Source organism: Anabrus simplex, chromosome 2 (genome assembly GCF_040414725.1).
Source record: "Anabrus simplex isolate iqAnaSimp1 chromosome 2, ASM4041472v1, whole genome shotgun sequence".
In the NCBI taxonomy this organism is placed as follows: domain Eukaryota; kingdom Metazoa; phylum Arthropoda; class Insecta; order Orthoptera; family Tettigoniidae; genus Anabrus; species Anabrus simplex.
Window position 1 is genome coordinate 511,799,380 of NC_090266.1, and position 20,980 is coordinate 511,820,359.

A 20,980-nucleotide genomic window follows, 5' to 3' on the forward strand; every position below is an offset into this window, starting at 1 on the left:
GGAAAGGAGGAAGTTGCAGCTATTGTCCTAGAGCCAGGGATCACAAGTCTACAAAGTGCCATGCCACCCGTGGGAAGCCAATCTGCGAGGATCACGTGGTGGAGTTCTGACATGGCTGTGTTTCAGTGAAGTTATAATATGTGTAGGGTCATGTGATGGAGTATTGTTCGGAAGATTTCACAGGGAGATAAAAGCTAAGTATGTAAATAAATGTTTTGTATATTTTTTCAATAAAGAGCGTAATCATAATTGATATGTAAATTTGTGTTTATTGCAGATGTTTCAGTAAAAAGCTTATTCATAATTAATTGTAAATAATTGGTGTTCAGTGCACATTTTAAAATAACAGCCTTATTCGTAATGACACAGAGTCTCAAAATGAAGATCGCGTAATGCATACATACGTACCTACATAATCATTATAGACCGTTATGCCTTTCAGCATTCAGTCTGCAAGCCTCTTTGAATTTACTAGATGTCGCCACAATCCTCTGTTTGCAACTAGTGCTGTGGCCTCATTTAGTTCTATACCCCTTATCTTTAAGTCGTTAGAAACTGAGTCTAACCATCGTCGTCTTGGTCTCCCTCTACTTCTCTTACCATTCACTTAATGGCAAAAAAAATTCCTGCTCAGATCCTAACATAAATCTTGCAGGCGCCCTTCCTGAAGGGTTCACGATTCCTGCTATCTTCTTTCTTAGAAACAGTAGTGTTCCTTGGCATGCTGAAACACACAAGGATTTGGTGAGCATTGCAGGTCTGTGAAAGGAGATACGAGTTCTGCTGCCGTAACCTGATCACATGCCAGTGAAACTCTAACTTTATTGGAGCAGTTGTTGGCACAAAGATGTTTTCCGCCACAATGGCAGGCTATTACGCCGCATAACCGAGTAACCCACTCGTGACGTGCCTTGAATAAAATTTTTGGAATACCGTGGGATTGCGCAATTTCCCATGCTTTTAGTTGTAACATTTCATGAGAAACATTGCATCCCCTGTTCCACATCACTCTCACCCATTCCAATCACAGTTCAACAGCCAAGAACTTGTTCTGTTTTGAGCTATGAAATGCCACTTGCTCCTTTCTCCAATTTCTCTCTCTTTTTTTTTTTTTTTTTTTTTTAGAACAGAAATCTCACGACCAACTGCTCTGTTATAATTGTCTTCCACGAACTTCACCCTGGCTGTGAAACTGTTAACTTTCCCCATGAAATATATTTACTAACAAGCTCCACATGGTTTGGTTCAGACTATGCGCGGCAGTGGCCATTTACATTTGTAATTGCAGATGCACATTGTTGCAACAAGCCTTGAATTATATGTGCAGCTCTTAATCAGTGCAAAAATTTATGTGAATATCGGGACAAAAAGTAGGAGTGCAGCTGATGTGCGAGTAAATACAGTAGAATAATGTATTTGTAAATTATTGAATGCTCTTCGTTTTACACTTTTGTAGCATGCGTTTGTGCATGGAAGTCTAGCACTCAACTAAGGATTACTTAGAAATTATTCATGTACTATGACTTGATTCAGCATAACTTGGGTTGAAGTATTTATGAAATCTTCAGTAAATTTGTGTGTAGGTAATTTAAATGTTCCATTAATAAATATTTTTTTGTTAGAAACCTTATTCTACTTTCTCTTTAATTGAAGATTGCCTATTTTGAGAAGATTTACAATAAAATTAAATAGAGGTATTGATATTTTAAAAGTACAAAATATATATAGAATATTTAAAACAAAGGATGAGGAGCTTAAAACATAATCGATTTAGATTATGCCGAGGTGATAGTTCATTGGTTCTTATATGGTAAGGGTTATACTGCCCGAAGGCAGGTCCGAACCTCCGCAGAGGTGTTCCTGAGCCGGAGTTTACGTGCGGTAAGGTGGCCAGTTCCTTTCCGCTCCTCCATTCCCTTACCCCCCACCAACAGCGCGTGGCCACCCATCCAACTCCTGACCATGCCCAATGTTGCTTAACTTCGGAGATCTCTCGGGATCCGCTGTTTCAACACGGCTACGGCCGTTGGCGGTTCTTATATACCGACACAAAATCATTATACCCTTCCTGGTCGAGAGGTGATGTGTATCATTTACCCAGTTCCTTGCATGCAGGCCTCTACTGTAAATATTAGCATCTCTGTCTCTCTATACTTTGCATCCATATACAAGGCACAGTCGACCAAACACCCGCTACAACGTGACCATGCAATGGTTATATTCAAAAGTAATTACCAAAAGCGTTAATACATTTATCCCACTGGGAGAGGAGACAATTTCAGTTTTGTAGAAAGAGGTAAGTCGCCGACGGATACCCATCCGCACCCACTCTTGCACTTCCTTGTCCAAATGAAACTGACGTCTACGAATGTATTTTGTCCCTGATTCGTCGGCTTTCCCAGATAAGGCCATCATCTTGCAGTGACACGTGCCCTTCTCAGAATCTCCTATGCCAGTCATGCACACTCGTCATGGACATTCAGTGTTCGCCATACACAGCAGAGATGAAACGATTTTCGTGTACTCCATTGCCCTCAGTCACCAGAAAATGAAACACACTTCTCTGCTCTTCTTTGCTTGTCTCCATTTCTACAGTTGGACAAACACACTAGACCAGTCCGCGCACCAACAAAGACATAACCCAACAACTGGTGAATCTGTGAATAATCACTTAGCAGTTCTACCACAGTGATGGCAATATTGATATGTAACAACAGTATCACCACCTTTCACGCAGAATGTGTTTTATGGCGGGTGTCTGGTTTTCATTTGACTGCCCCTTATATATTTTATTTTGATTTTTCCCCTGCAACTACTCCCATTTTCTATGTGCTACAAGTATATTCATGCCTCCTTCAATATTATTTTAATTTGTTCTAACATATGCTTATTTTCTCTTATTTACAGCCCAAGTTGATCGAAAACATTACAGAATTCAAGAGTGACCATGGTTTGTTCCCGTTGGTTAAACCATACATAAATATATACAAACCTACACAGTCAAAGTTATAGTCCGCACTGCTTGAAGAGGAAAACTAGGTAAGATGCTTGTAACTGGAAGCAGTTTTATCTGAAGAAATACAGTAGTTGCAGATGTGCAGTGTAGACATTGTGTATTTTTTAAGCTGAGGAAAGACATTACATTCATTCCCAAAACACCACTTCTGTATATATTAAATAAGAGTTTTGTCTGTACATTGCCCAAGATTCAAAGAGAATGGTATTTCTATATTGGACATGGTGAAAAGACAAGATGGAGGGCAGGTTACAGGCCGAACGGCGGGATGAGACGAGGTAAGAGACAGTGACCAGTGCATTGCGGGAACAGAAATAAGGGACTGTGAGGTAGCAGAGAAGAGAGTCCCTCAAGATACATCAAGTGCGGAGTGCAGTGGACAAGTGCTTAACAAAGGTGAAGGTTCTAGGGACGAGATGAAAGGAAGAGAAGCCATGATAAAAGGAAGAAGTCTGAGTTTAAGAAACCTCTGAGCTAAAAAGAATAATAAAGGTACGGAAGACTAAGAGGGTAAAGAAAGCCCCAAATTACCAAGAAAAGAAGTAACCGAAGTAGGAGAGAGGGCCATAGTAACAAGAAGCAAAAATAAGAGAGGAAATGGAGATGGGCGGGAGGGTAAGTTATAACTGGTCTGGAAGATAGGGTTTGTAAATATTGAAGGATTGTTGAGTAAATTAGGTAATAAGAAGGTCAAAGAAGTAGTGGAAAGTTTTGACATTGTGGCACTCATAGAGAGATGGTTAGATAAAGGAAAAGAGATAACATGGGAAGGGTTTGTGGTCAAGTATAAGTCTAAGAAAAAAAAGAGCACAATAAGGGGGAACGCCAGGGGGGGGAAAGTGATGTTAATTAAGGAAGAGATTAGTGAAGTAATAGAGGAGATCGAAAGTGAGCTGGAAGAAATGGTTTGGCGTAGGTTTAACATGGGAAAAGAAAAGGGCAGAGTAAAGAAGGTATGTTTGGCTTTTACATACTGTCACCCCAAAAGCTCCCTATATTCTAACAACAAATTATTTGAGGATGTATTATTAGAAACCAGTATTATAAGGGGGAAATTTGAAGAAGATGGTATGTTATTATTTGGTGATTGGAATGCTAGGATTGGGGAACAGTGCTCAAAGTTTAGGAAAGGGGATAAGATAAAAATAAGGGGAGGAAGACGAAGTGAAGATAAAGAAAGAAATAGCTACAGTGCATAACTCTTGGAAATGTGTGAAGCAGGTAATTTTTGCATTTTGAACAGGTATTGGGAGGGGGATAGGGAGGGAAAATTGACATATATTACAACCCAGGGAGGAAGTGTTATTGATTTAGTAATTAGCTCAGAAGATTTGTTAGGACAAATTAAAAGGATGGAGGTAGGTGATTGGATTGAATCCCATCATTCACCGGTTTGGGTACTGATAGAAAGATGTGCAGAAGAAGCAAGGAAGGGGGAGATAAAGAGGGGAATGGAGAAGGGAAGAACTTACATTAAATACAAATGAACAGATAATGTAAAACGGGAGTTGGATGCCCTTATAGAAAATGAATTACAACTAATAAGGGATGGTTGGGAAGTTGCTCTGAGAGAAGACAATATTGATAGTGTGTTGGAATTAATTGAATACCCAGTTAAAGAAGAAAAGAGAGTTAGGGCGGTATAACAAGGAGTGTGAGGTTTTAAGAAAAAATTTATGAAATCGCTAAAAGAATTCAGGAAAAAGAGAGGGAGTAGGGAAAGAGAAGTTTTCTGTAAATTAAGGAAAGAATATAAACATGAAATTATGGAGATGAAGAAACTATGGATGGAAGAACAGACAGAGTTAATAAATAGGGAGTGTAGAATGAATCAACCCGAGAGAGTATGGGATAAAGTATACAGGATAAATAAGGGAGAAATGAGGTTTGATAAATCGTGCATTGGATATGATCAGTGGGTGACCTACTTCCACGAATTATTAGAAGGGGAGGATAATTGGAATTATAGAAAAGGGGGAGGGTTTTGTGGTGAAGGATAGAGGTAACGATATATGAACTTGATAAAGTAATTGCAAAAGAGGAAGTACCTGAGGTGATAGGCAAACTAAAGGGTAGGTTGGTGGCGGGGAAGAAGCAGGTTCAACAACCAGTTTTGGAAAGAGATAGGTAAATACAGACGGATGATTGAGGGCATAGTAAAATTATTTAACAAAATCTTCGAAGGTGGTAAATTTCCAAAAGAGTGGGAACTAAAAATCTTGTTGGTTCCACCTTTTCAATACAAATACAATGTTGTTAGATGGTATTTAGAACATATATTTTATTGCAGAACTAGTTTCGGCGCTCATTTAGACACCATCATCAGCTGCATAATAAGTAAAGATAAACTTGGCGATATAATGATGTATAACAACATATTGATATAATTAACTCCTTAATATAAATTTTATGTTAAGTTTAAAATCTCTGTTTTACAACAACATAACCCTTGTGAGTCAAAAATATAAAATCTCATCTCTAGGTGATGAGTTGTCTCCAGTATTCAGTGATGGCTATTATTCTATACACTCGTAACATCAAGTTCATATACAATCTTAAAATTGAAATATTAGAGCTGAATCCAGTTTATACTGTTAAAATGTTCATTTCACAGATGCGTTGCTAGCAATTTATTAGATAAAAACTCGTTGTGTTCATTAAATTGCTAAACTGCGCTGTTTTCTGAAGTTTATTGATATGTAGAAACGTAGTTCTTATGCTATATATCCAATGGTTGGAACTGTGATTATTTGCCCTAAAGTTGTTAAGTGGGCATAGCCTCTCAGTTCAATACAACCCTGCAAAGATGGAAGCCCAGTGTTAATAGAAAGCAAGAAAAATGATACTAACCTGATTGAATCAAACTGTTCATAAAGCCGACTCACCTCAACGGCTATGTACTTGGTGTGACGACTACAGCACAACGAGTGTGTCTGCTTGTGCCGTGTGCCATGTGATGAAGTGCTAAGGAGGGGGAAGTAGGGGCGGCAAGGGGAATATTTCTGGAAGGATGGCAATGTAAGAGAGGGTCCGTGGGGTGTTGTGGACGAAGACAGTAGTATGAAAAACTGTTACGTGGAGTTCAAAAGACGGTCAAATTTTCTGGAATTCTTAGCTTGTCAAGTAATAGAATCAAGCAATCGGGTTTCTCCCAAATTTCATTCAAATTTAGGTTAGCATTATAATACTAGTATAAATGTATTAGACACGCTTCTGTAATGTCAAGCCTCGGTCCTTTTGCTAGTGTTTTCATGATCTCTAGATCTTGATCTATGTCCGTGAATTTATGTTTATACTCATGGACATGTTGGCCTACGGCTGAAAGTCTATTATATTTCACAGCGTTGAAGTGTTCTCGTTACCTGACATTAAAGCTACGTCCAGTTTGTCCTATATATCCGCTTCCACAGTCTTTGCATTTGAACCTATCTACACCTGATTTAGAGTATGGATTGACTTCATTAACAGCTGATGCATTATGCAAAATTTCTGTACTTCTGTTATCTGTTTTGAACGCAATCCTAATATTACGTTTCTGGAAAATTTTCGTAACTATATAAACCTCTTTATTGAACGTGAAGGTCGTGATTTCTTTTACTTCTAGTTTATCTTTAGTCAGAGTTGTGTGAGGGCTATATTTAAATTGACTTATTATTCGCTCTGTAAAATTCCCTTAAAAGCCGTTTGCCTTAGCTGTTGATCGAATAACGTTCAGTTCCTTGTCCAGTTCTCGCTTGGACATTGGTACGCTAAATGCGCGATTCACCAAGCTGTTATAGGTCGCACATTTGTGAACTAAGGGGTGTATCGAATCCTGTCATATTGTAACTGAAGTTTGAGTGGGCTTTCTGTAAATGTTAAAAGAAAATGAAGAGGAGTGCCTATTGATGTTTAGGTCCAGATAATTAATGAATTTTTCTATTTCGGATTCCAAAGTAAATTTTATATAAGTATCTATTGTGTTGAGATTATTAAGAGTGGTAGAGGCATTGGTTGCGTTCATCCAGAATAACAAAGCATCGTCTACGTACCTTGACCAAAATAGAACATTTTTAAATTTGTCATTATTAATTATTTGCTTATCTTCTAAAACATCTAACCAGTTCAATACGGGCAAATAAGATGAAGTTCCTTACGTTTAAAGTGGGAATCAGGAATTATATGCCCGATTTACAAGAAGAAAGGTAATAGAAATACACCAAGTAATTATAGAGGGATAACTCTACTGGACACATTAGGCAAGATTTACACAGGTGTATTAGCAAATAGGTTAAGGGATTGGGCAGAAGAGAAGTCGGTATTGTCAATTTTTCAGAGCGGTTTTAGAAAGGGCAGAAGGACGTCAGACAATATGATGACAGTGAAGGTGATACTAGAAAAATGCCTGAACAGGGAAAGAGGCTTCCATAGCTTCCATAGACTTTGAAAAAGCATTTGATACTGTTTGTAGAAAGGCCTTAATAGAAAAACGAGGAATGTTGGGGGTATCAAGGCAAATCATGAGGGCAGTAGAAACGATATATCAGAATGTATATTTGTGGCGATAATTTTAATTATAATGGGATTTTATTTTATTATGCATGATTTAGCAGTTCTTGTTGTATTAAACTAGAGGAAGATATAATAAGTAGTCCGACAGATTGTAAGATGGGATTAAAACAGGGATGTAAATTATCGCTGATTCTATTTCTGTTTTTCATGAATGATATATTTGTGCAAGGGCATGGAGGAATTAACTGGGCCGTGCCGGTGATGAACGGACTAGAGATCCCAGGACCGATTTTTGCAGGACGACATGATTCTGATGGCTTTAACAGGGGGGAGGGGGCTGCAGAAAATTTTGAACAAGTTTTCAGAATACGCTAGGGAAAGGTCACTGAAAATTAACGGAAACAAGTCAAAAGGAATAGAGTAATACAAAAGATAAATCAGAATATTTAGAAGTGATTATAAACAGAAGAGACGGGTGGGAAGATCAAATAAAGATAGTGAAATGGAAAGGGATAGCAGCCCTCTTAGTTGTGAAAATTTTGGAGTCAAAGTTCCTGGGGATAAATTATAAAATACTAAGATTAATGTACAGGACATTAGTGTTAAGTAGAGTATTATATGGGGCCGAATTATGGGGTCTTGAGGAAAAGAGAGATGCGCTAAACCTAATTGTTTGTAGATTTAGCAAGGTGATAATGCAGCTTCCGCAGTGCACAGCGAATGCCGGAGCAGTACTAATGTGCAGGAAATTTATGGAAATAGAATGTGCTAAGAGAGTACTCAACTACTGGATGCGTTTGTAAAGAGGGGAGGGGGCGGAGTGCTGCAAACAGCTTTCAAACAACAACGGAAAAATATGTATATGGAGAGCTGGCTATCAAAAATTAAATGGTATGGTATGTGGAGACGATTGGGATGGGATATATTCGGAATGAGGTCAGGGATATACAGAAACAGAGATAGAAGAAAGCAGAAATAGAGCATCCCTCGGTGTATTCAATAAGGTAATAACAGTCACAGGGGTAAATATAAGGAATGGGGATAGAATGATGAAAGGAGGTCTATTGTGGTGGTTTATGGGATTATACAAATATAAATGGTGAATCAAGAACAAAGATAAGGCTTTATGTGTATTATGCAGGAAGATGATCGATAACTTACACTTGATAGCTCAATGCAAAGAAACAGAGAAGTTAAGAGGGAAGCTTTTGAGCAATAGTAACAAAGAAATATTAAAACAAGGAGATGAACAAAAAATTCTAGGGTGGGTGATTAAGGAATGGTACAGGAGTGGGAATTTAAATCGGTACTTAAGTGCGGTCAAAAGATTGTGTAAACAATCCAAAGGAAGGGGGAGCATGAATTTATAAACGAAGCATGAAAAGTAGAAGTAAAGGTTGTGTGGTCTCATAAGTGGATAGAAACTAGTAAATCAGTATTGTGGTGGCTTAAGAAAAGGTTGTGTGGTCACATATGCGGATAGAAAATGCTAAGACCGAAAGTTACAATGAGAGAAGAATGAGGTCACTTGGTCTTGAATGGTATGCATGCAGCGGCTGTTGGAATGTTATGGTTGCCTCAGCAATTAGTGGTATAATAATAATTAAATAATTTCGTGTGGCTATTTCTAGCCGAGTGCAGCCCTTGTAAGGCAGACCCTCCGAAGAGGGTGGGCGGCATCTGCCATGTGTAAGTAACTGTGTGTTATTGTGGTGGACGATAGTGTTATGTGTGGTGTGTGAGCTGCAGGGATATTGGGGACAGCACGAACTTCCAGCCCCTGGGCCATTGGAATTAACCAATGAAGGTTAAAATCCCCGACCCGGCCGGGAATCGAACCCGGGACCTTCTGAACCGAAGGCCAGTACGCTGACCATTCAGACAACTAGTCGGACAGTAGTGGTATAATGTAATACTAGACGTGCTGACACAATCGGGTCAAAGAAATGGACATACAATCTCATATGGGACAGGCTTATAGTTAATAATGTATGAACTGCCAAGATAGTAGGTTGGAATGTAAGAGGAATTTGCGCACATACTCAGCAGCTGACAAAAGTTATGATTGTAGCAGCAAACCTTAGTAGAGGGGTAGGATTAAAGTGAATAAGGTATGTAGCAGAGTAAGTATGTAAATTTGGGCTTGCTGCCACAATCAGGTCAGAGGAGGCAGGTCAGCGGCCTCCCTTGGGGAGAGACGTAATGGTTCATGAGAATCTTCGCGATTCCCTGGCAGTTGTCAAATATCTGGTAATCACCAGGCTCCACCTCACAGTAATCACTGCGTGGAGGACCCAGTATTCTTATTATGCTTTTATTGTATAGTTCTGTTGTTATTAGATTACCTTTGCTCCATGTAGGAGTACAATCTTTGTTTAATTGGTTGTGTTATTGTTTAGTTTATGTAGTTTGTGAATTGCAAAGCTTGCTTGGGCTTGGATATGCTATTATTTTTCTCTGATATAAAGATCGATTAGGTTATATACTGTAAGTTCTGGAGAAAAGTAAATAAATAAATATGTCTTCATGATACTTTTTTGCTATTTGCTTTATGTCGCATCGACACAGATAGGTCTTATGGTGACGGGATAGGAACGGCCTAGGAACGGGAAGGAAGTGGCCGTGGCCTTCAGTAAGGTACAGCTCCAGCATTTGCCTGGTGTGAACATGGGAAACCATGGAAAACCATCTTCAGGGTTGCCAACACTGGGATTCGAACCCATTATCTCCTGGGTGCGAGCTCACAGCTGCGCGCCCCTAACCGCACGGCCAACTCGCCCGGTGTCTTCATGATACATAAGAGATTAAGTTAGGTGATGCTGTTTGAATAAGAATACTGAAACATTTCCCACAGAAGCCACTGGAGTGATACTACTCCAATTTTTCAGAATGTAATTCAACATATGCATTCACGTTGTTTTAGAATTTTTTAAAACTAACAAGTAGACCATAGTATGGAAATATGCGAAAACACAAACACAAGTTTTGAACAAACTGATTGCCATTGCATACTGATTTTGATGTGTGGGGTTTTTTACCAGACTTTCAAAAAATTGGATATAACGACAATCTGCTGTAGCGAGTAAATATTTTGCCGTTATGGATTCTCTATATAACAGATTTCTACTTAACTTCAATATTCCCTCTACGGCCTTTGTCTCTTTGCTTCCTTTTTGTTTTGTTTTGTACACTCCTGTGGATTACATCCATAACTGTGATGAAGAGTAGAGAGGATAATACACTTCCTTGTTGAAGTCCTGTTTCTATATTGAACCAGTTGGTTTGTCCTACCTTAGTCTTCACATTACTTGCACACTTTTCGTATGTGGCTTTGATCATTTGTACTCTGCCTACCTTCAAATACATCGGCACAAGACTTCCACAACAACTAAAACTACAACCACAAACGTAGACGAGAGAGGTGTTGCCACCAACTACTTCTAATTCAAACACATCGGCACAAGACTTCCACAAGAACTAAAACTACAACCACAAACGTAGACGAGAGAGGTGTTGCCACCAACTGCTTCTAATTCAAACTCAAGACCTGCTGTTTACTATATTAAAACTTACCAGAGTACATCACAAGTTGGAATATATAACACAATATAAAAAATTTCTTCATGACAAAGGTCCATATCAATATGACGCATACCAGCTTCAGAACTTTCTCGAAGATTACCATACACAGCTAAAATCAACATAACATAAAAGCAAAGGAACTACACAGAAGATAGAAGAATGGAACCTATGTAACATGAACTAAAAATTTTTAACAAGTGCCTACCTATACTTACCAAATTTTAATGTGTTAAAACTTTTTAAGTGTTTTATATTATGACCCATATGTTTTAATATGTCCTACATACTCATGTTCTAACTTATTGTAACTTTTTACCTTGACTACTGATATTTTAATTACATGCTACTGTATACATTTCCATCCCGCATTCGACATCCGGATGTCTAATACAATAACAACTTGTGAATTGTCTAATGGCTGGAAACAAATCATGTACTAGCTGATGATGGCCGTTAAAGAGCCGAATCTATTTAAAATAAATTGTGTATTGATTGGTGGAAAAACATTTTTCTTATCTATACTTTGGTGCTTGCCAGCCAATCATGAGTGAACCTCTTGTCAAGACCTTGCTCTGAACTCATACTTGGTCTCAAGACAATAACAAACGCTCGGGTATATCATATGAGTCATACGAACTTCCCTAATACAACAACAAGCTCATCTCATCAGGCTGGGATATATACATGACTCATTGAATATCCCGACACAAGTACATCACAACAAACACTGGAGTATCCACATGACTCAACCAAATTACCAGAGTTATTAAAGCAATGTTTTCTCACTCGTGCAAAACAAATTACTCATACCTACATATGTGGATATCTTCCAGCTTACCAATATAAATGGCAAAATATACAAATGAAATAATGATAATAATAATGATGATAATAATAATAATAATAATAATAATAAAAAAAATCAAATACTGACAATAATATCTCTAACTTCTACATATAATTCGGGGGTGTGATATATGTACTATCACATAACGCCCCCTTGGTGAATCGATGATATCACATATTATGATTCACCATAAAACAGAACTTCATACATAACCTTATAATGACATAACTGAACACATAATTTACTGTAATAATGATATATACATTGCGTCTACTGCATTGTATTCACACACACGAAACACAGTTGGTCCAAACAACAATAATAATAATAATATGGCTATATACACACAACTCGGATTGTTTCATATACCATTGAACACAATCCCTTCTTGCTAATGTACACATACATTAAAATTGATAATATATACATCCACGGTGCAGATCCTATCTCTTATATCTGCGAAGGCTATAGATATTAAATGTCCCAAGGACCTAGTCGTCAGAAGTTAGAAGCTGATAAGCACACTTGCCTATTCTACTGTCCACAGTATACGGACCCTGATACAATGAAAAAACTGTACATAAACTTAACATCAGCATCAATAAGCGAGGAATGTGTACCGCAATAAAATCTAACTACGTCTGGAATCCACTCTATCTCACACACAAACATTCATACCATCCAGTCACACAAGAATCATACAAACTTTCATTCGGAACATTCATAAAAAGGAAATCCCTCTTTCTGAAATGCGCGGGAATCTCACTACGTTTACTCTTCCACAAACTCATAATTAATGCAAGCAAACAGATCACATACTTTTTCACACATTCCACATCGATATCACTCAGCACGTTATTCAAATCATTCACACAACTCTCAGAATTAAATAAAACATTACACACTCGCTTGGATAGACTTTCTTTCATTTCACGCACACTTCCATTCTCACACACGCTCACTCTATTACTGAAATTCTTACCATAATACACTTTGAAATTGCTGTCATTACTACTTAATGACCCAACAATTAATCCATCTTCACCACCTTCCATATCAGCTCCTACTTGCACCACTTTCATGCCAACAACACTGCTACTCTCGACTCTCTTATCAGAAGTTTCATTAATCTCAAAGTCACCATTTTCACACATAATGGACCTAACTTTACTCTCCTCACGTACACTTAAATCAACAAAAACATCCTCATGTATACTCCGTAAACACTCTTCACTCACAAAACAACCTTCATCAACTTCACAAAAAACTTCACTTACAATTTCAGAAACTTCTGTAAGATTATCGATCGCAACATCGCTATTACCATCACCACTAGTACAAAGTAAGTCATCCGACACATCATTCTTACTTTCATCATGGCCCCTATTCTCAAAATCTCCCTGAACACAAAACACATGGTCATTCAATAATTCCTCTTTCACGTCTACCTCGTAACTTACCTGTTTCATCGCGTGAATAGGAATTTCGGTATCGGACTGCCTATCTGACCCAACTAAGAAGTCCAATTCCGGTTTAAATTACTTGACGTGGACTGTTCACTATTATCATGTCTCTGCACTTGATCTGGAGGTCTTTGATTCGTACGCCCCCTACTTCCTGATTCCCCTTGATTAGGTCTTCTGCCATAATATTCCTGGTGATTACCTCCTTGATTAGAGTGTCTGTTTCCCCTTCTGGAATTACCACCCTGATTCCCTTGCCTAGAATGACTGAAATTCTGATTATTCCTATCTCCCCCTAGCTGATTACCTTGTCTCCCATTATCCCCGTAATTTCTACCTTCACTTTGCCTAGTCCTCCCCTGCCCTTCCAAAGCATCAAACCTCTCTAACAGCTGCTCTAATTCTTTAATCGAAACAATATTCTGCATACATGCAGCTAATCCGACCTTCTCAGGAAAATGCCTCAACATCTGGCGGACTGTATCTCTCTCCGACGCTACACCTTCAATATTCTGGCTGATCAGAACATGCGCCAAGAAATATTCCGTCATAGACACACCTTCCTGTGGTCTATATTTGCCAAATAGCACGCGAACTCTTTCCCTTCCCTGAATAGCATCACTCCAAAATTTAGAACTAAATTTCTCCCTAAATTCCTCCAAACTCAAAATACCCTGTCTATAAACTTGAAACCAGGATCTCGCTTCTCCAACAAATGCAATATCCAACATCTCATCAACCATACTCCACTCAATCAAACCATCGTCAAGATTCTTGGAAAACCGTTTCTCCACCGTTTTCAAGAATTCCATCGGATTAAACTGTCGACCATTAAACTTGGGTAATTCAGAGTCCTTTGTACAAGATACATACCTATTACATATGCTGCTACCTACTTGGATTTGACTGATCTCCTGCCTTAACTTTACATGACATGCTTTTATTCGTTCTTCAACTACCATTCTGGCATTTCCTTCTACTGACTTGAGGTCTTTCTCCAATTCTCAGTCTTTTCATCTATTCGCTTCGCTAAAACATTCTGGCTGGTTTTAATTCTATCTATTTCTTCGACTTTATCTTCCACTATTTTTATTCTCTTATCACATTCCTTACTGTTTTCAACAAATTCCTTCCTAACAACATTAAATCGGCATTCGATTTTCTCAGTCAATTCCAAGTGTTGAGATTCAACCTTATTATTGACTTTCTGAATTTCCCTGCTGTGATGGTCAAACTTCTGGTTCAATTCATCTATTCTGCCATTCACAGCACTGCTTAAACTATCAACTTTACTAGACAAATCAACACTCACTGAATTTAATTCCTTACTCTGATTCTCAATCTTACTAGACAGTTCCGTACTAACTGAATTTAATTCACTATTAATACTGTATATTTCATTGCTTAAAAAACTCAATTCGCTCTTCAACTCTTTACTCTGACTGTCAATTTTATTGGACAATTGAACATTATTATTGTCGATTTTACTGGACAGTTCAACATTATTATTATCGATTTTACTGGACAGTTCAACATTATTATTATTATCGATTTTACTGGACAATGCATCACTTTTACTGTTAACAACGTTTAATTCAACACTCACTGAATTTAATTCCTTACTCTGACTATCAATTTTACTAGACAATTCAACCTTCAACTCTTCATTCTTACTGTTTAATTCACCCTTCAATTCATTAAGTAGCGATTTAAGCATAATGAGCATTGAAGCCTCGCCTTGATCCCCTATTATCCTGATTCATAGTACCAACAACTTTAACAACCTCTCTATTTCTTAGTTTTATAATACTCGACTCGCTACAACATTTCTTCATACTCCAAAATGCACATGAAACATATAAAACACTTCACTGACATCGTTTGTAGAATTCCATCCACACCTGACAAGTGCACCTACGCTTATAAGCCTAACAGATGTACCAATCATTCAGCCACACGTTGGGAAGCCAATTGTAACTTTTTGATGTATTAATAATAAATAAAATCATGAATAAAAATATATAAATAAAATTACTCAAAAATTTAATAAAATTAATAAGCATAATTAACCGAAATGTCCGTAGTATGGGCGCCAGAGTTCACCAGAATGGATCCCTCGAATTTAGATAAGAGCATGATAAACTGTATATCCCAGGGCGTGTACATAATGCTGCGTACTGGTACATCTGCTGCAGGCCTTACCTAACCTCCTGAAAATGACTAATTAGGTTAGGAACTGCACCTAGGTTCATCAATAACACTGATTCTAAAATAGCTAACTATATTCTTAACAAATTCCGTGCATGAGCACCTCATCAACATACAACATTATATATATAATACACACATAAAATATTGCTGGAAGACTCCATATTTACAACAGCAACAATAATGAAAACCGTGGGAAAATGAAAGCGAGAAATAAGCTACCATCTGTAGATAGTCCGATGAACAATGTACATGTATGAAGATAAATACCCTTCACTGTCTCTATATCAATTCGACTTACCGATTCTCATAATCGGCAGTTATCACATCACACAGATACTGTACCTTGTACTACTGTGTTCACATATTTTAACACTTGTTGTAAAGATATATACACACACGTCGGTCGATCCTCAACATAAATTTATGGAAAGTCTGAGATAGCTTTCACCAACATATAATGCTAGGCCGCCACAAGTGCTACAATACTTAATGCACAAGCACTCTCCACAATCAGCCACTTTCCACGAACATAACAAGACTACGCTCCACGAACGTTTGAAGTCCAGTCCATTGCAGCCGTGTCACTCCAGTACCATGTATCAGCACCACTTCCTTCCCGTACAGTGCGTCAGTTGTAGTTCTCTTATACAGTGTCACTGGTTGTAGTTATCTTCCTTCTCGTTCCTCTACAATCACCTCGGTTGCCGCCGTATAATCAACCTTTATAGACATCAACATTCCCCTCCTCTCAGATGATACGTCTGGATTGGTGCTTGCCAGCCAATCATGAGTGAACCTCTTGTCAAGACCTTGCTCTGAACTCATACTTGGTCTCAAGACAATAACAAACGCTCGGGTATATCATATGAGTCATACGAACTTCCCTAATACAACAACAAGCTCATCTCATCAGGCTGGGATATATACATGACTCATTGAATATCCCGACACAAGTACATCACAACAAACACTGGGGTATCCACATGACTCAACCAAATTACCAGAGTTATTAAAGCAATGTTTTCCCACTCGTGCAAAACAAATTACTCATACCTACATATGTGGATATCTTCCAGCTTACCAATATAAATGGCAAAATATACAAATGAAATAATGATAATAATAATAATAATAATAATAATAAAAAATCGAATACTGACAATAATATCTCTAACTTCTACATATAATTTGGGGGTGTGATATATGTACTATCACAGGCTTTTTGTGGATGATGTTATCCTGTATAGAGTAATAAATAAGTTCCAAGATTGTGAGCAACTGCAAAATGACCTCGATAATGTTGTGAGATGGACAGTAGGCAATGGTATAATGATAAACGGGTTTAAAAGTCATGTTGTGAGTTTCACAAATAGGTAAAGTCCTCTCATTTTTAATTACTGCGTTGATGGGGTGAAAGTTCCTTTTGAGGATCATTGTAAGTATCTAGGTGTTAATACAAGGAAAGATCTTCATTGGGGTAATCACATAAATGGGATTGTAAATAAACAGACTCTGGGATGGGTTTAAAGAAATTTTTGAGGAATGCGAAAACAGGTGTGTACCTTTAAGGGAGGTAAAGAATGGTAAAGACCCACCTTATTATAATAGAGAAATAGAGACTAAGAAGAAGGTGCAGACTGGAAAGAAATAGAGTTAGAAAAGGCTGTGGAAGTAAGGAGAAATTGAAGGAACTTACTAGAAAATTGAATCTAGCAAAGAAGGCAGCTAAGGATAACATGATAGCAAGCATACTTGGCAGTCATACAAATTTTAGTGATAAATGGAAGGGTATGTATAGGTATTTTAAGGCATAAATAGGTTCCAGGAAGGACATTCCAAGAATAATTAATGAACAAGAGGAGTGTATATGTGAGGATCTTCAAAAGGCAGAAGCATTCAGTCAGCAGTATGTAAAGATTGTTGGTTACAAGGATAATGTTTTCTTTTTGCTAGTTGCTTTACGTCGCACCAACACAGATAGGTTTTATGGCAACGATAGGACTGGAAAGGGCTAGGAGTGGGAAGGAAGTAGCCATGGCCTTAATTAAGGTACAGCCCCAGCATTTGCCTGGTGTGAAAATGGGAAACCACGGAAAACCATCTTCAGGGCTGCCGATAGTGGGCTTCGAATCTACTATCTCCCGAATACTGGATACTAGCCGCACTTAAGCGACTGCAGCTATCGAGCTCAGTAAAGAAGTATTAAAATTTACATATGATAACAATGACATTTACAATAAGATACAAAAGTTGAAAACTAGAAAAGCGGCTGGAATTGATAAGATTTCTGGGGATATACTAAAGGCAATGGGTTGGGATATAGTACCATATCTTAAGTACTTATTTGATTATTTTTTGCTTGAAGGAGCTATACCAAATGAATGGCGAGTTGCTATAGTAGCCCCTGTGTATAAAGGAAAGGGTGATAGACATAAAGCTGAAAATGACAGGCCAGTAAGTTTGACGTGCATTGTATGTAAACTTGGGGAAGGCATTCTTTCTGATTATATTAGACATGATTGTGAAACTAATAACTGGTTCGATAGAAGGCAGTTTGTTTTTAGGAAAGGTTATTCCACTGAAGCCCAACTAGTAGGATTCCAGCAAGATATAGCAGATATCTTGGATTCAGGAGGTCAAATGGACTGTATTGCGATTGACCTGTCTAAGGCATTTGATAGGGTGGATCATAGGAGACTACTGGCAAAAATGAGTGCAATTGGACTTTACAAAAGAGTGACTGAATGGGTTGCTATATTTCTAGAAAATAGAACTCGGAGAATTAGAGTAGGCGAAGCTTTATCTGACCCTGCAATAATTAAGAGGGGATTTCCTCAAGGCAGTATTATTGGACCTTTATGTTTTCTCATTTATAAATGATATGAGTAAAGGAGTAGAATCAGAGGTGAGGCTTTTTGTGGATGATGTTATCCTGTATAGAGTAATAAACAAGTTACAAGATTGTGAGCAACTGCAAAATGACCTTGATAATGTTTTGAGATGGACAGTAGGCAATGGTATAATGATAAACGGGTTTAAAAGTCATGTTGTGAGTTTCACAAATAGGTAGTCCTCTCACTTTTAATTACTGCGTTGATGTGGGGAAAGTTCCTTTTGGGGATCAATGTAAGTATCTGGGTGTTAATATAAGGGAAGATCTGGATTGGGGTAATGACATAAATGGGATTGTAAATAAAGGATACAGATCTCTGCACATGGTTATGAGGGTGTTTAGGGGTTGTAGTAAGGATGTAAAGGAGAGGGCTTATAAGTCTCTGATAAGACCCCAACTAGAGTATGGTTCCAGTGTATGGGACCCTCACCAGGATTACCTGATTCAAGAACTGGAAAAAACCCAAAGAAAAGCAGCTCGATTTGTTCTGGGTGATTTCCGACAAGAGAATAGCGTTACAAAAATGTTGCAAAGTTTGGGCTGGGAAGAATTGGGAGAAAGAAGACGAGCTGCTCGACTAAGTGGTATGATTATATAAGATATGTTTGCATTTATTTATTTTTATTTTTATTTTTTGCTTTACGTCACACCGACACAGATAGGTCTTATGGTGACGATGGGACAGGGAAGGGCTAGGAATGGGAAGGAAGCGGCTGTGGCGCTAATTAAGGTACAGCCCCAGCATTTGCCTGGTGTCAAAATGGGAAACCACGGAAAACCATCTTCAGGGCTGCCGACAGTTGGGTTCTCCTGAATACTGGCCGCACTTAAGCAACTGCAGCTATCGAGCTTGGTCGTTTGCAAAATTAATAACTGGTTTGATAGAAGGCAGTTTGGGTTTAGGAAAGGTTATTCCACTGAAGCTCAACTTGTAGGATTCCAGCAAGATATAGGAGATATAATGGATTTAGGAGGTCATTTGGACTGTATCATGATTGACAACCAAGCAAGAAGCACTAGATTTAAGCACAAAAAGAAAGGAGAAAGCCTGGCTTGCCTCTGCTAAGAAATAATGGTGCCTGGACGAACAAGAAATGGAGTAAACTACTGTGGAGCAATGAGAGTAAATTCAGTATGTTCAACTCTCATGTAATGACTTGGAGCTGCTTTTCTAGAATTGGAGTTGGCCCACTGGTAAAAATTGAAAGCATCCTGGTCCAATAACGGACCATTTATATTGATATTATAAGTGGTATGTTCCGAGCTGTCAGCGGAGAGATGGCGTGGAATGACATTAGTAGGCGAATAAGTTTGAGTGGCGTCTTTAAAAGTGGGAAAGATCACAATATGAAGATAAAGTTGGAATTCAAGATGACAAACTGGGGCAAATATTCATTTATAGGAAGAGGAGTTAAGGTTTGGAATAACTTACCAAGGGAGATGTTCAATAAATTTCCAATTTCCTTGAAATCATTTAAGAAAAGGCTTGGAAAACAACAGATAGGGAATCTGCCACCTGGGCGACGGCTCTAAATGCAGATCAGTAGTGATTGATTGAAGATCAAACTTGGCTTAACTACCACCGAACAGTACCTCAAAACACCAAGGTTTAATGGGGTGACAACCAAGCAAGAAGCACTTGATGTAAACACCAAAAAAAAAAAAAGGGAAAGCCTGACTTGCCTCTGCTAAGAAATATGGTGCCTGGATGAACAAGGAATGGAGTAAACTACTGTGGAGCAATGGGAGTAAATTCAGTATGTTCAACTCTTATGTAATGACTTGGAGCTGCTTTTCTAGAACTGGAGTTGGTCCACTGGTAAATTTGAAAGCACCCTGGATCAATTTGTATTTGGCAGGATCATTGAACAATATATGGTACCATATGCGAAACAAAACATGCGTGGTTAAATCTGCATGAAAATGATCCTAAACATACCTCCAAGTTAGTCAAAGCACAATAAGAAAAGAGTAAGGATTATTGATTGGCCAGGTCAAATCCCTGGTCTAAACCTAATTGAACATCTATTGGAGGAACTCAAAAGGCATTTAAATGTAAAACATACACAAACATGGAAACACATTTCAAAGCTTTAAAAGAAGAATGATCCAGAATTCCTGTCTCATGCCTTGAGAAATTGGTGTACTCATTGCCAACTCGATGTGCAGCATTTGTACAAACAAATAGCTACCCGACTAATTACTAGATGATATGAAGTACATATGAATTTCTGGAATGGTTTTTTGTCTGCTTAGTTATATGTGTCGGTATATTTATGGTCTCCATGTATTACTATACTATACTTGTGTTATACATTTACATTTGTATGAATGTGATGGTTTCGTTGGGTGTATAAATGGTCAGATTTTAGGTGTTGTAGAAGTGCATGCATTATGTTAATAAGCAACGAGACCAGAGCAATTTAATAGTTTTTCAAGGTACTTACGGCCGGTACTGTAAATAGCACTCGTCACTT

General features: G+C 38.1%; 1 protein-coding gene across 1 annotated transcript in view; it reads left to right on the forward strand.

Annotated features, from left to right (window-relative positions):
- Positions 1-20,980, forward strand: part of Ide (Insulin degrading metalloproteinase) — a 644,148-nt gene that overhangs the window by 610,999 nt on the left and 12,169 nt on the right. The window contains exon 22 of the mRNA XM_067140877.2: positions 2,908-3,039. Coding sequence (XP_066996978.2) covers positions 2,908-3,012 — 105 coding nt within the window. The 3' untranslated portion in view covers positions 3,013-3,039. The remainder of the gene's footprint in view (positions 1-2,907; positions 3,040-20,980) is intronic.